At 31.5% G+C, this 15,892-nt stretch overlaps 2 protein-coding genes and 1 long non-coding RNA gene across 3 annotated transcripts in view; 1 reads left to right on the top strand and 2 right to left on the bottom strand.

The window, feature by feature from the left end:
- Positions 1-1,200: 1,200 nt before the first annotated feature.
- On the bottom strand, positions 1,201-11,000 carry LOC114337582 (histone chaperone asf1). Its single transcript, XM_028288063.2, has 4 exons — positions 10,702-11,000; positions 10,534-10,649; positions 10,247-10,423; positions 1,201-1,526 (listed from the first exon to the last, which is right to left on the bottom strand). The coding sequence occupies exons 1-4, from the start codon at positions 10,808-10,810 to the stop codon at positions 1,320-1,322; spliced, it is 609 nt and encodes a 202-aa protein (XP_028143864.1). The 5' UTR covers positions 10,811-11,000; the 3' UTR covers positions 1,201-1,319.
- Positions 11,001-13,814: 2,814 nt separating this feature from the next.
- Positions 13,815-15,300, bottom strand: LOC126881631 (uncharacterized). The gene is made up of 3 exons (XR_007696938.1): positions 14,998-15,300; positions 14,645-14,898; positions 13,815-14,299 (listed from the first exon to the last, which is right to left on the bottom strand). It is a non-coding gene; the product is annotated as an uncharacterized LOC126881631 (long non-coding RNA).
- Positions 15,301-15,375: 75 nt separating this feature from the next.
- LOC114337583 (prostatic acid phosphatase) overlaps positions 15,376-15,892 on the top strand; it is a 40,568-nt gene continuing 40,051 nt past the window's right edge. Inside the window, exons 1-2 of the mRNA XM_028288064.2 lie at positions 15,376-15,656; positions 15,713-15,811. Coding sequence (XP_028143865.2) covers positions 15,573-15,656; positions 15,713-15,811 — 183 coding nt within the window. The 5' untranslated portion in view covers positions 15,376-15,572. The remainder of the gene's footprint in view (positions 15,657-15,712; positions 15,812-15,892) is intronic.

Genomic DNA, 15,892 nt, shown 5'->3' with positions numbered 1-15,892 from the left:
TTGTTTGAAATCCAGGTTCCTAGGTATTTGTATTTATCAACCCTTTCTATCGGTACATTTCCCAAATGTATGTTTGTATATTTATTTTCTTTGTTATTATCATGTAGGTATTTGGTCTTTTTTATATTCATTTTTAGTCCATATTTTTCACAGAAACTGTTTGTTTTGTTTAGCAGTAATCACGGTGTCATGTGTATACAATAGATCTTCCATTAATTACACAGGTTTATAAAAAAAATAAATGTTAGACTATTTGACGAAACCATATCACAAGGAGGTTTTTGGGGTCGCTGACCTCTATCACGTCAGGTAAAGGTCATTTCAAGGTCAAATCAAGATGAATCGACAATGGCCGTGAAAAAGTGTATTAGGGTCCCTGATCCCGAATCCGGGGTCCGCTGACCTAACGGTTATTTCAAGGTCAAATCAAGATAAATCAACACAATCGCTCTGAAAGAATATATCAGGGTTTTTTTGGGGTCGCTAATTACAAAACTGGGGTCCGTTGAGATCTACCGCGTCAAGGGTCATTTCCAGTTTTGTGGACTGCGACCCCAAAAACCCCCTAATATACTTTTTCAGAGCGATTGAGCTAGAGGTGAAAGAGGTCAGCGGACCCCGGATTCGTGATCAGCGACCCCAAAAATCCACTAGTCGTAATATGGTTTCGTAAAATAGTCCACATTTTTTTTTTTTTGTAAACCTGTGTTATTCCTTCACATTGAGATAGTAGTGCTTCTTTAAGAAAGGCTTCACTAAATAGTAAGTAGCATAATGCATCCCTGCCTAACTCCTCGCCTGATTTCAATTTCTGTACTGGGTTCGTTATCTATTACAATTTGTGCTCTTTGATTCCAGTAAAGGTTTGTTATTATTCGTAAGTCCCTTTTGTCTTAAGAATTTGGACTAATTTTTCATGTCTTACTTTGTCAAAATGTTTGTAAATGGATGCCGTTAACGGCACGGTGATGCACCCGTGTGCATCATGCTTGACTGTCACATTCACAAAGGTGCATCATGAGTTTGCGTTCACTATATATATAAGGTATATCACCATATTTAAGGTATTTTTTTTCGATCGGAATGTTCATATTCCAATATAGAGGTGGGGAAACCCACCCTTATCCGTATATAGGTGCGACTTGCCGTATGACGGTCCGTAGCGAAGAGGTTAATAAACAAATAAATAATTTACAAGAATACAAGTAATTAAATATGATTTATTATACAAAACTCTATTCTAAAAAAACAATATCCAAATGATCTGTAAATAACGTAAAGTACGGAAAAGCTGAAAATTTATTTAACTATCAACAATATTATGAACATTCCATGGTAGCCCACGAATTGGAATTTTCATTAAAAGCAGGTACTTCGACAGGAGCAGAGGGTCCAGCTTCTGATGTCGTGGGTGCTGATGCTCCACTTTGGTCAGAGTTTGTGTTATTTTCTGTGGGGTTGGTTTCTTCCCAGTTGATTTTAAAGCGGGTAACTCTTGGTTCGGATGCTAGAATATTTCGGGTTACCTAAAATGAATAGTAAAATGGTTATTTTTGGTGATACAACAAATATTTAGTGAGTGGCAAAATTATGGAATAAATTTTTTGGAAAATGGGAGATTTTTTAGAGAAATCCTGGAACAGGTCGATTTTTATTTTTAAATTATGATTTTTTGGCATGTATATCCTACTAGTGATGTCATCCATCTGGGCGTGATGACGTAATTGATAATTTTTTAAATGAAAATAGGGGTCATGTGATAATTTATTTGGAAGGTTATTCAATTCTCTTTTCAGTAATATAATCATTCATTACTATAATTATTTATACAGGGTGTCCAAAAAAAACATATTTATATGACAAATAAACATTGCTTTTCGCCTAAATTAGCCACCCAACTGTCAAGAGGCAGGTGGGTGGCAGCTTATTTGTCAAATATTTTGTTCTGTTTTCTGACAGCCGTAAAATGTATTTTGAATTAAATAAAATACATACATTATACATCCTTCTTTTTGTGTGAATTAATTGAATTCAAAAATTATTTTTTTGACCACCCTGTATAAATATTTATGGTAATGGTAATAACATTTCAAATAAAGTACCACACAATCCCTATTCTCATTTAAAAAAAATTTATCGATTACGTCATCACGCTAAGATGGATAACATCACTAGTATGATACATATAAAATAAAAATCGACCTGTTTTGTGATTTTTCTCCAAAATCTCCCATTCTCGAAAAAATGAATTTATTCCACAATTTTGCCTTTCTTTGTATTATATACAGAGTGTATACTGAAGTTGGTCACATAAACATATTATGGGGAACAATTTTACGAAAAAAAGTTATTCTTCATACATCAGATATCAAATTTTATCTATATTATAGGTATGTCAAAAAATATGAATTTCGCTAAAGAGAAAAGTACCTGTATTTTTCACAATAAAGCTCTCAATTGTTGAATGAGAGCAAGTAAGTTTATTCTTTATTATTGTTTGTTATGTATTTACCAATTTTGTATCTACTAGATCTTATTTTTCTAATTTGTGTGACATTTTAATTGTAAAAAATTTTAATTGTATCATGTACTAATGGACTTCGGTCCGTAAATGAATAATAAATAAATAAATAAATATTGAAAATTGTTGTTATTATGAAAAGTTGTTTGGAATTAAAAACTGTGTTCTAATATATTGAGGCCTATAGAATCAAATTGAAATTTTGTCAGGAGGCTAAAGAACATTAAAAATGTAAATTTTCCAAAAAGTATCCGGCATTTCTCAATCAAAGGGGCATCAATAAATATCATAAAATGGCACACTAATTTGCCATTTTCTGTATGCCCCTTACATCTTCAGAAATATGTACTTTAGATTGGTTTAGCAGAATGAAAAATTTAGGATTTAGCAGGTTTTGATTCTGATGGGCTCATATGCAGTTACATCCTTCTGATAAAAATAATATTTGAAAATTTTTCTGAAATTACGGATACCCAACATCATTTTCATTTGTTATTAATTTAACTCTTTTATTATTAATTTTATGAAGAAAACTTATTCCTCATAAAAAGATTTGCATGGTCTATAATTTTAGATGCAACCGTCACATATCAAATTTTATCAATTTTATTGTAGGTATGTCAAAAAAAATATCAATTTCGCTCAAGAATAAAGTACCTTTATAGTTCACAATATTTAAATTAGAAGAATATAATTGCACATTAGCATAGTTTTTAATTCTAAACAACTTTTCATAATACCAATTATTGTGAATTTAAATAGAGTCCTTTTCATGGGCATTTTTCAGTGTGTCACAAATGATAGAAAAAAAGGTAAGTCCGTGATACTCATTTATAACATTTATTCTAATGACATTTTAGTTAAATCTGACAGTTGTCACATTTTATTTGCAATTTGGCATAAAAAACAAATCAATTGTGTTTATTGCATTTATAAAATTGCATTTTCTTTGATTTGTATAGTCTTATAAATTGTACAGTTTATATTCGTAGATAATATATTATAATTCGTAAATAATTGTTTTTCGATTATAGCGCCATCTATCGACAACTAGAATAAATGTCTGTAATCACGTACGTGCCTTTTTTCTGTCACATACAATTTAATGCGTTAGAAAGAAATCGAAAAACTGTGAAGCACTGAAAGATGTCTATGAGAAAAACAATAATAAATATGTAAATTAACAAAGTTTTTGTTATGATTATGCTTGCATTTTCAGCTTGTTTTATTTATTTTATTTTAAACCAAATTTTCCAATCTTACAATATATATAATACAGTTCTAGTAGTTTATTATTATTTGCAATAAAAGGAGATATAAATATTAATTAAGTACTTTGTAATTATTATTTCTTGTGTGTGTGTGTGTGTGAGAGAGAGAAAAAATGGCTTGGATGCGGGTCCGTTAGTCACAGATTTTTATTTTATTTTTACCTCAATTTATTAGTTTTGTTATATTTATACCTATTTCACTTAAATGACTATATTTGTTTCTCTCAAGTAGTTAATGAGTAATTTAAATATTTCCATGTTATGACAACTTATTAGATATTCTATACTAATTGGAAAATGAACTGGTGTTTGTCGTAAATTGTAATATAATTGATTTATATATCTCTCGTTAATTTTGCATTCAAAGAAAATATGGTTCAAATCTCTAATCGAAACATTATCACAAAAACAGACTGATGAATTAACTATTCCTAATTTGTGCAGATGTGCCTCATATTTTCTGTGTCGAGTTTTTAATCTGAAGATAGTAGAAATATCTTGCATTGGCAGGTTATACTTAAATATGTATTCAGGTGGCGGAGGAAGTTCTTGATGTAAAGAAAAATATAAATTTTTTAATATGCTTGAAATATTTTTCCATTGTTTTTTCCATATTTTATTTATTCTAGCTTTAATGTCATTTATTGCATCTGTCGATAAGATCTGAGTTAGAATCTCACCATTTTTTATTGCTTCTTTGGCCAACTCATCCACTTTCTCATTACCCAGTATACCGGCATGCACTTTTGCCCATATAAATACTACTTCCACTTTAGACAAATTATTTTTTATATTACATAAAATTTTTGATTTGTATGAACTAAACTCAGTGTTTTCAATTGCATATATTGCAGATCTGGAGTCTATTATTATCACAGCTTTTTCAATATTATTCTCTTTGATCCATTCTAGAGCTTTTCGATGGCTATAATCTCAGCTGTAAAAATACTACTAATACTAGATAATTTGTAATTACAGTAGAGCGTCGATAATCCGAACCCTGGTAATCCGAACGATCGCTAATCCGAACGCAAAAAAAATTATAAAATTAAAAAATATGATCGCGGACAGTATGCTTGGAACCTTCATAGTGTAAACACACACATTGAAGACGAGTTCATTCATTACAAAGCAATTAGTGAGCAGGTTGTTAACTAGTTGATTTATACAAAAAAATAGTTAAGAATCATGGCTTCCGAGAGCAGCGAAACAGAAGAAGAGGAAGAAATGGAAATGGATGATACCGGACAGTGGACAAAAGTGAAAAGGAAAAGGAAAAAACATTTGGATAATCCAGCAAAAAAAAGAATCACACAACCACAACTATCTCAACAGCAAGTGCAAGATATAATAATTGGACCACAATCTTCTGAAAACATAACACAACAAACTCAGCAAAACTCACAAAAATATATCAACACTCCAAGTCATCAAAAAAAGGTAACTTACAGCAACACACAAAACTATTCACTTCAAATGAAAACCATCAGTAATAAAAACTATAAACAAATTTTTTTTTTAACAACTCATCAAGAATTATCAAGGTTACAGTTGGCTAATTATTGGAGTGTTGGAGATCCAAACTCTTCCGATGTTATAATAAAAACTAGAAGTGGTTTTATTTTAAAAAGTAATCAGGATAATAAACACATTAAAACAAAGCTGAAATCATTAGTCCAGTCAGGTGTGGTCAAAGAATACAAAGAAACAAATTCTAACCAAAATCCATCAACACCACATAAATCACAAAACACAACTTTCGCCTGTGTTATATCATCAGTAGAATTGGATATTGAGGATACACATATAAAAGACCACCTTACCAATATCGGAATAACACACAGATACTGCAAAAGAATTACATCAAGAAAAACCGGAAAACTGACACCTCTGATTAGAATAATTACGGGAGATTACTCATCATTTCAAAAACTATTAAGCGAGGGAGTGTTCTTTAAGAACTACCACTATCCTGTTTATCCCAGTCAACCACCCGAACCTTTTCCTATCCCATGTTCTAAATGCTTACTATATACCCACACTACAGAGAACTGCACCACATCAATAAGCTGTAGGAAATGCCAAGGAAAACATTCAACACAAATGTGCACCTCTCCTCTTCCAGAAAAGTGTTTGTCGTGCAATGCCGAAGACCACCAAGCATGGTCACCTAAATGTCCTAACAGACCAACTAAACCTATCGAAGGAATTCCTAATGCGCGAATTAAGTCTATGAACAAAAAATCCTCCGAAATGCCATCAGAAATTACTGGTACGAGCAGAATACATTCACCAATGACATATCATGATCATATTATTGAAACATATACTAACAAACTAAATAATCCTAAAAATAAAGATCGTCAAGAAATCATAATTAAGCTAAAAAAGAGATTTGTACATCTATATAACATTGATACTACCCCAGTATTTAGCGGAAATCGACTATTTATACTCATGTTCGATCTGGAAAAACCAACCAATGACTCACCAACTATGCCACAGGAAGGCCTTGCAATATTTCAGGATAATGGCTCATAAGGTGAGGTTTCTTTATTCAAATATCAATAGTTTTCAACCAAAGAAATATTTAATATACAACTATTTACAAGCTAACAATATCGATAGTTTTATGTGTGTGGAAAGCAAAAATAAAGATTTTATTAACCCATATTGTGACTGGTCTATAATCCAACAAAAAGGAAATATATTAAACCAAAACTTCAGAGGAGGCAGTCTTATACAATCCAGAAAAACATGGAAGATGGGGAAAGAAAATCCTCCACGAATAAACAACCCTCTTAATAACTGCATTCATGTCTCATTTCCTTTTAAAGACTCCAAATTACATATTTTCGTAGTCTATATTCACAATTCCTCACTAATTGAAGAAACTATCTTCATTAAGGCATCCCTTTATGATTATTCAATAATAATTGGCGATTTTAACCCAAAATCAAGCCCCTCACGTATGAAGCAAATCAGAGGTTTTCTTCAAAGTTCTAATTTTTGTCAAATACCTACTCCTCCTACGTTTATAATGGCAGGTAACCCAAGCACAACTCCAGATATATTATTTTGTTCTAAAAATATTATAAATAATATCACAAATATACTTGTAACTCCAGATCTGGGAAGTGATCACTTGGCATTGCAATTTGATTTTAATCTACATCATGATCCTGACCACATTAATGAAATTAATCTTCCCAATATAGCAAAATGTAATGTACAAAATGTAAATAGTAGAATGAAAGAATTTTTGAATATAAGGCATGACATTTGCCCAAATTACATTAAAAATTTCAACACTATGTTGTCTAAATTAATAATAGAAAATTCGCCCAAACAGAAGAAATCACCCTTTAATTACAATCTTCCACCCTTCATTTTGTCTCTGATTAAATTGAAGAGACAGTTACTCAGGCAGATCCAAAAAAATGAGACACATGCATTAAAATCACAATGTAATGAACTAAACCAAGATATTCACAAACTTATATCACAATTTAAACAACATAAATGGATCCTAGCATGTAAAAGTATAAACTCCATGAAAGGAAAAACATACTGGAATGAAATAAAAAAACTGTCTAAATATAAATCGTTTAGACAACAGATTTCAGAACTGATATATGATGGCCAGACATATAGTACAGATGAAGAAAAATGTAGTACTTTTGCTAGATACTTTGAAGAAACCTACAAATTTGATGAGGATGACAATTTTGATAGAGACACCTTAGAGGAGGTGGATAGTTGGTTTGGAAGTTTTTATGAAGATAGTCGTAATCTGAATGCTCTTCAGGACATCGCAGAAGATGAATACGACGAGGCTCTATATAAAGGAAAAAATACAGCTCCAGGCAAAGATTCCATCAATCGTAAAATCCTTAGACAACTAGATCCAGATATTCATAAGGAGATAATGAGCATATATAACTATTGCATCATGAATCATTTCTTCCCTGATGAGTGGAAGACAGGCATTGTAATAGTTATCCCTAAACCTTATACTAACCATCAACTACCCCAAAATTACCGTCCAATCACCCTTCTCCCAGTAATTGGAAAACATTTTGAGAAAATTATCCAAGGAAGATTATATAATGAATTAAACCAACATATTCCAGCACACCAGTTTGGATTTAGAGAAAAATCATCTACAATCCTTCCTCTTTCAATAGTAACATCCAATATACAGGCAGCAAGATTGCAAGGACTAAAGGCCGCTGGAGTTTTCTTGGACATCAAGAAGGCTTTTGACTCCATTTGGCATAGAGGATTGTTATATAAACTTCACAGAATGAAATGCTCCCCTTCTCTAATATGGATTATTGACGAATTTCTTAGAAGACGCAGGTGTATAGTTAAGATCAATGAAACATATTCCCATTCATTTTCAGTGCAACAAGGAGTTCCACAAGGTTCACCACTCTCCCCTCTATTGTATAATCTCTATTGCAGTGACATATGCGACAATAGACTAACCAACACTAATTTGCTACAATTTGCTGATGACACTGCAGTGATATCATATGGAAAAAATTTAATAAAGACAATGGACTTATTGCAGAGGCAGGTGGATGACACAATATCTTGGATGAATAAATGGAGATTAACAATAAATCCTTCTAAAACAAAACTAATAATATTTAACCATAGAATCCAAGATCACTCACCAACTATAAACATATGCGACAATATTATTAAACCCTCCCAAACTGTTAAGTATTTGGGAATAGAAATAGATAACAAATTGACGTTCAACCACCACACAGCAGTTATAAAAAGGAAAATTATAACTAGAGCAAAACACTTCAGAAGTTTAACATACAAGAATGAGGGAATTACGATTGAAACAGCAGCCAATATTTATAAAATGATTTGCAGGCCCATGCTGGAGTATGGTTCTGCAATTTTCTATAATTCTAAAGGCCCTGCCAAAAATAATATAAAAGTGGCTGAAACAACTAGCCTTCGACAAATTACTAGAATGCGTCATCCTGATAATCCACTTCACAATCCATCCAACAGAATGCTGTATGAGGAAACTGGAATTGAACCTATTAATGAGAGACTCAATAAGCTGTTTAAATATCTCTTTATTAATGACAGGTAACAAAAATTTGATTGAGCCCCACATTGTGAAGATACCAGAGGACAGTGCCCGTAGATATCCAGGAAGAACTCTTTTTGAAGAAATCTGCTACACATCAAGACAATAAACAACTCTATTCAAATCATCATCTGTATTGTAACTAATTGTCAGTGATATTGTGATTACCACCACATACAAATATTTTTTTTTTTTAATTATTGTATTGTATTAATATTAACAAAAAACATATATTGTAATAATGTATATTAATTGTGTAAATTGGCTGAAAGACTTCGGTCGATGGCCTTTTGGTACATTGTATCAATAAAGTATGTCTCTCTCTCTCTCTGATCGCAGACCGAGTTTTTGGATTTAATATGACAATATGGGCAAAATATGACCGCGGATTGTTGTTTTGTTCATGCAGAGATACATACCATATATTTGTTTATTATGCAGGTGTTTTATTCCTTGTAACGAAAACGTATGTACATATGTACTATGTTTATGAGCTTTGTATGTATTTTGAACATATGTTCGACAATCCGAACCATTTGATAATCCGAACTACCCCTGTACCAATTAGTTCGGATTATCGACGCTCTACTGTATTATGTTGATGGGTATTTATTATATATTATTATTTCTTGTCTTTACTGTAAATATTCAACAATGCTAAAATCTATATTATAAAAATCATAGTAACTTGTGACAACAAAACAGATTAATTCCTTTATTATAATGAACCACTATCATATTATCTACCAATTATTTTGATAATGTATCATTATCAAAATTTATATCTAAAAATTAATATTCAAATTAAACAACATAGAATAAACAGGAAACAAGTCTTGACATGTTTGTATCACATGTCATTCTGTTTATATCCAATATCCAAATAATAATGTATAGTCCATCCCACCTTGACTTTACAGTATAGGGAACATAGGCAATGCAGTCCTTATCCTTATGTGAGTTTTTAGCGTGGTGATGCCAATTTTATGAAAAAGAATTTGTAATCGAACATTAGAGAGATTAAATTAAAACTATTTTAGAAAGGAAATCTACAATTTTAGGATTCATATGCGTAATAACTATAGTAAGTATGTATATCAAATAAACTTAAATGAATATGAATCCTAAAATTGTAGATTATCTTTCTAAAACAGTTTTAATTTAATCTCTCTAATGTTTGATTACAAATTCTTTTTTGGCAAATCGGCATCATCACTCTAAAAACTCTCATAAGGACTGCATTGCCTATGTTTCCTATACTGTAAAGTCAAGGTGGGACGGAAGCGAAGGTGGGTAAAGTACACTAAACTAAAGTAAAATATAATTCTACCCTACCTTATCAAATTGTGGAGGACTAGGTAAATTTTCTTTAAGTTCTGGATCAGTATATTCATTATTAATAAAATATCCTACACGAATGAACTCCTGACTTCTATAAGAACACGTTAATAGTACAACTGTAACACCAAGAGCATCATTTTCTGGAATACGTGAGACATTTGGAGGGTCCGCCTTAAATCAATTAAAAAAAATAATGAAGGAATGTTACAAAGACTACATTGTTAAATGTAATGCATCTAAATCTACTTTGATTTTCTTTTTAACAAACAAAGAATACTCACTTGAAAGACGAACATGTGTTTGCCTTCAGGTATTGGTCCTACAAAAACTGAGTCTAAAGTTTGATCATAGTCTTCACTTTCAGCTGAGCCTACATATATCATTTTCCATTCCAAATCTAAAAATTACATACGTATATACATATTCGACGCATTATATAATTAATTTACCTTCTCTAAGTTCTTCTATACACTCAAAAGTTATTTCGAACTGAAATGGGTTCAAGAAAGGACTAGGATTGTCCATCACGGTTATGTTACACAATTGGACCTTAGCCATTATTTTATAGAAGCACTGATTAATTAATACACACCCAACTTTCAAAAATGTTATAAAAAATATAAAATACGAGTTTTTATTAAAACGCCTTCTTCAAAAATACCTTAAAAAAATCTGTGCACAAGCGTCAAAATTGTTTACCCGCCAGAATTTCTTTTCCTTAGATGGTTTGACATTTGACATAGGTCATAAGTTTCGCAAAAACCACGAAACTATAAAAACGAAGATTTTATTAATTATTTTTAATTACAAATTTTTAATATCAATAGTTATTTATAGTATCATGTATCAATATACAAGTAACCAAAATATTTTTAAACCAAAATTTTTCCAAAATCATTAGATTTTTTTTTAATGATAAGGGAAGACCAGAAAGAAATTAAATTGGCCCTCTATTTGACAGCTCAACAGTGTTGCCATCTCTAAGGCTACGGTCTGTTTTTCTTCTTTTTTCTAATTTAATCAGATTTACCCAAATAAGCGATTTGCCATGCTGATGCTGATTAGTTAGATGAAGTAGAATTTGTGCTTAGACCATAAACATTTCCCACGTAACAGCTGTTTGTGCATTGTCAGATAACATTTGTTTATCTCTTAAAAACCAATATTTATGCCATTTAAAATTAAAATTACTATTTATTGTATGTCTGGCAAACTATACACTTCAGTTGCTTTGGCAGTGGCACTTGAAGTTAGTTCTCTCCTATAATTTTCATCGGAGAGACTTGGATTAAGCAACGATTTTCTAAAATCAAACAAATTTATCTATCATGTATTAATCAAACTATCTTCCTAAGGGCCGGTTTCACCATCGACAAATAGCGGTCTATTCAATGAATAAAGTTATTCGACCAATAAAACTGACATATTTCCGTTTCACCAACGTCAAATAAGACTTATTCTATGAATAAACTCCAAATAAGTTATTAGTCCAATATCGGGCAGATAAATATTTATTCTTAGAATAAGTTGACAGCTAACCTCACTTTAAATATCAATAATAAAGAAAATTCATTAGTTTAATTTGAATTTATCTACAATGTTTTATAACAGGTAAACGTAATTATATCAAATGATTTTGAGTGCTGCTGACAACATGCCTGTCACTTGTATAGGAACTAATAGTGCAAATCCAACTGATCAGAATAACGTTAATTTTAATTTGTTTTTTGTCGTGATTTTGAGCTTAACATAGTATTTAAAGACATTCATAGATTAATTATTTTATAAACTTTACGTTTTTGGTGATTTTGAGTGCTGACACATGCCTGTGACTTGTATAGTAGTGAACTGTGAAAGTCCAACTGATTAGAATAATGTTAATTTTAATTTGTTTTTTGTCGTGATTTTGAGCTTAATATAGTATTTAAAGACATTCATTAGATTAATTATTTTATAAACTTTTCGTTTTTGGTGATTTTAAGTGCTGAAAACATGCCTGTAACTTGTATAGTAGTGAACTGTGGAGGTCGAGCTGATCGGATAATGTTAATTTTTTCCGTGTTCCCTCTATAGGGCTTTTCATTCACAGTCATTTGTTTTGAGCTTCTGTCATATGTCGTATAATCCTTGTATAGTAATATCACAGAATAACTAACCATGGTTAGTTATTCTGTGGTAATATTATACACGGATTATACAACATCTAACAGGAGCTCGAAACAAATGACAATCGATGAAAAGCCCTATTAGAAACTCATTTATGTTTCCTCGCCTAACTAAATTATCAAAAAACAGGACGCACTCATGCTAGGAATTATGATTTTTATTAATATTATAACAATAATTATTTATATGTGACACTAACGTAACTAGTGACATTAATTTTAGGCCAATGTGACAAACTTTATTAATACTAAATTTTAACATGTATCCCCTATTTTGTTAAAATAATATTATTTTGTTTTTCATTCTATTTAAAATAAATGCAGTTTTGACAGGGAATTTGTTTTGTTATTTATTTATTCCATATAGACCTGGATCCCTCCTACCAAAAAAATTTGATTAATAGCAAGCTGAAAATTTATTAATAGCTTAACGGTGTCTAGTCCCACAAACTTTGATGCATGGGAACACTGGAAGTTTTAACTGTGGAACAGGTTAAAAATTTGAAAGGTCAAACTACGAAAATGTTTATGTAATTTGTCAGATAAAACTTCCAATTGATTTGCTACCAATTCATTAAATTCTCATGCAAAAACTAGACTGGTGAAAAAATCACCAACTGGGCATTTTAATGAGTAGAACACGAAGACCATGTCAAACTACAGGAATCATGTTGGTGAGTAACAGCAGTCTAATTTTTGCACGAGAATTTAATGACAGGGTAACAGATCAATTGGATGTTCTGTCTGACAAAATATATGGGATGTTTTCGTAATCTGATGTTCCAAATCTGAGTTTCCAAACTGTTTCACAATTAAAACTACCCCTGTTCCAGTGTCACAATACATCAAAGTTTGTCCAACTGGACACCGTTAAGCTATTAACAAATTTTCAGCTTGCTATTAATCAATTTTTTTGGTACACGGGATCTAGACCTAAAGCCGGGCTCAAACGACTCGTGTACTTGGTGAATAATCGTTACTTGCGTTACTTACTATGTCTTTTGGGAGGGTTACTAGAACAATTCTTTGACAATTAAAAGTAGTATTAACATTATTATTATTACTGTTTGACAAATAGTACAATAATTGTACTAGTAACCCACTCACACAGCATTGCCAGTATACGCAAGTGACGATTATTCGCCAAGTACACGAGTCGTTTGAGTCCGGCTTAATAGGTTTGTTCGTAGTACGACACAAACGATTAGCAACTGCTGCCAACCATCAGATGCATGAGAAGTTAACAGTTAGCGTTGTGCAGTTAATAGTTAGCATTCATAGACTACGAATGCACATGTGTGATGGTTGGCAAGAGTTGCTGATCGTTCTACGAACAAACCTATCAGTAAGCACAATTTGTGATATCCATGGGTAGTTACTAACAGAAAGAGGCAGGATTCGATTTTTAAAACATTTATTTTAGAGTCTAAACATAGTCATACCTTAAACGATAAATGTATATTATCATTACAAGTTGATACTAATTACAAAAATAAATACACATTTAAAAGACCAATACATAATTACTCATGATGAAGAAGTACATTATAATTAAAAATGAATAACCATTTTCATATCGCTGCAACACAATGCCAAAGCCATCTCATATTTCAGTTCGTTCAGTGAGCGCAACAAGCACTCTGACCGAACAGTTTCAAAACTCATTAGTTTTTCATCAGAGAATGCATATGTTGCTATCTCCAAACCATGTAGCTGTAACATATGTACATGCATTGGGTTCTTCTTCGTCTGTCTTGCCCTGGGCATACTTTACTATTACCGGCCATATGCATACAATGTGCATTTGCTATGTCATCAGAACTGGCTATCACCCCACCCAAGCATTTAGTCGTTTAGCATTAGCTTTTTGGAAATGCTTCACCTAAAAAAAATATTTTATTTTTTTGGAAATTTTTCAACTACAAAAATTTATTTTTATTAGAGTATTTGCATTCTTTACAATGATTGAGAATATTTTATTTAAAATCAGACATTCATACAATATAATTTTAGAACAATCATGACAGTAATTCAAATAGATGGCAGTAATAAATCATTTTCAGAGAATTATGGAGTTCGCAGTTTACAGATTAGGACGACAATATGTCTGGTTACATACAGATATATAAACGTAATAAATCTAATATTTAGAACCAATTTATCCAAAAGACACTAATACTGTTATCCATATATTTCTTAATGGTGAATAAATAAAATAAAGGCATACCTTTCCTACAATAATATGGAAATCATTAACAATTTTTACTCCATTCAAAACAAATCCAGCTGTAAAATATTTATGTGCCTGAAGGCTTTTGTATGCTTTCATCTGCTGCTTAGAGTAGCAACTGTGAGACTCCACCAAATATGTATAAATATCTATAATAGTAACTTGATGGACTGCACTTAACTGTAAAATCCAATTCTGACTGAATTGCGTATGGATCTAAATCCCCAATTATTTTCAGCTTCAATAAATATCTAAAACAATAAAAGAAATAATGTTATTGCTTGCAAAATTCATCATTATTGATAAATAACGGGGCAAAATGAAAAGGAAATAAAAATTATTTCGCCTACCTTTCTCGCAACATCGGAAGTTTCCAATAATAATTTCCTTAAATAATCATTTTGCATTGTGGTTAAGTTTATAAAGTTCACAAAAACAGGAAACGAAATCCAAATGAATCCAAAATAGACAAAATACGATGATTATAAACAATGAAAAATCATTGAAAAATAGATAAAAGATACCTACAAACATAACCTCACCCCCTAATCTATGTTGTTAGTTTATGTGCCAACCAGAGGTCACGTGGGATTACAGTGGAAAATAATGCAATGTGCTTGGCAAAACACCGAAGAGGTGGAGGCCAACAAGCTAATATGAGGAAGAAGAACTGTCATTCGCTTATGTCAACGAGTACAGTCTGTGGAAAATCATTATACTTTGAACTTATTTGACGAATAACTAACTGTGGATTACAAATAGTTATTGAAACGAAATAAAATTTAATCGACTAATAAATCTTATTCGACGAATAACTATTCACTGATTTATTTTTTGTTGGTGAAACCGACCCTAATTTTAATGTACGTACGGCTGTGATAGCTTAAATAGTAAATAGTTCCTGCTAGTAATTTATTCGTAGAAGATGACTCTTATGTACTTCATTTTTCTTGGACTAGCCTGTTTGGGAGCTAATGGAGAAGAAGACAAACTTAATGGTATTGTAGTGGTAAGTTCTTTTTTCTATGGATCTGCTTCCAATCATTAACGCTGTGATTTTTACAGATGTACAGACATGGTGATAGAACACCTGTTGATCCTTACCCAAATGACCCCTACAAGAATAGATCATTCTGGCCTATTGGATATGGACAGCTTACGAATGTAAGTTACATTTTAAATAATATTACTTTTACCACTTTTTAATATTTTTCCTCTTTTTATTTAATTGCAAATTTACAATCT

The sequence above is a fragment of the Diabrotica virgifera genome, chromosome 3 (assembly GCF_917563875.1).
Source record: "Diabrotica virgifera virgifera chromosome 3, PGI_DIABVI_V3a".
NCBI classification, from domain to species: Eukaryota; Metazoa; Arthropoda; class Insecta; order Coleoptera; family Chrysomelidae; genus Diabrotica; species Diabrotica virgifera.
The sequence above is the reverse complement of the archived record's forward strand: the minus strand, read 5'-3'. Positions and strand labels throughout refer to the sequence as shown.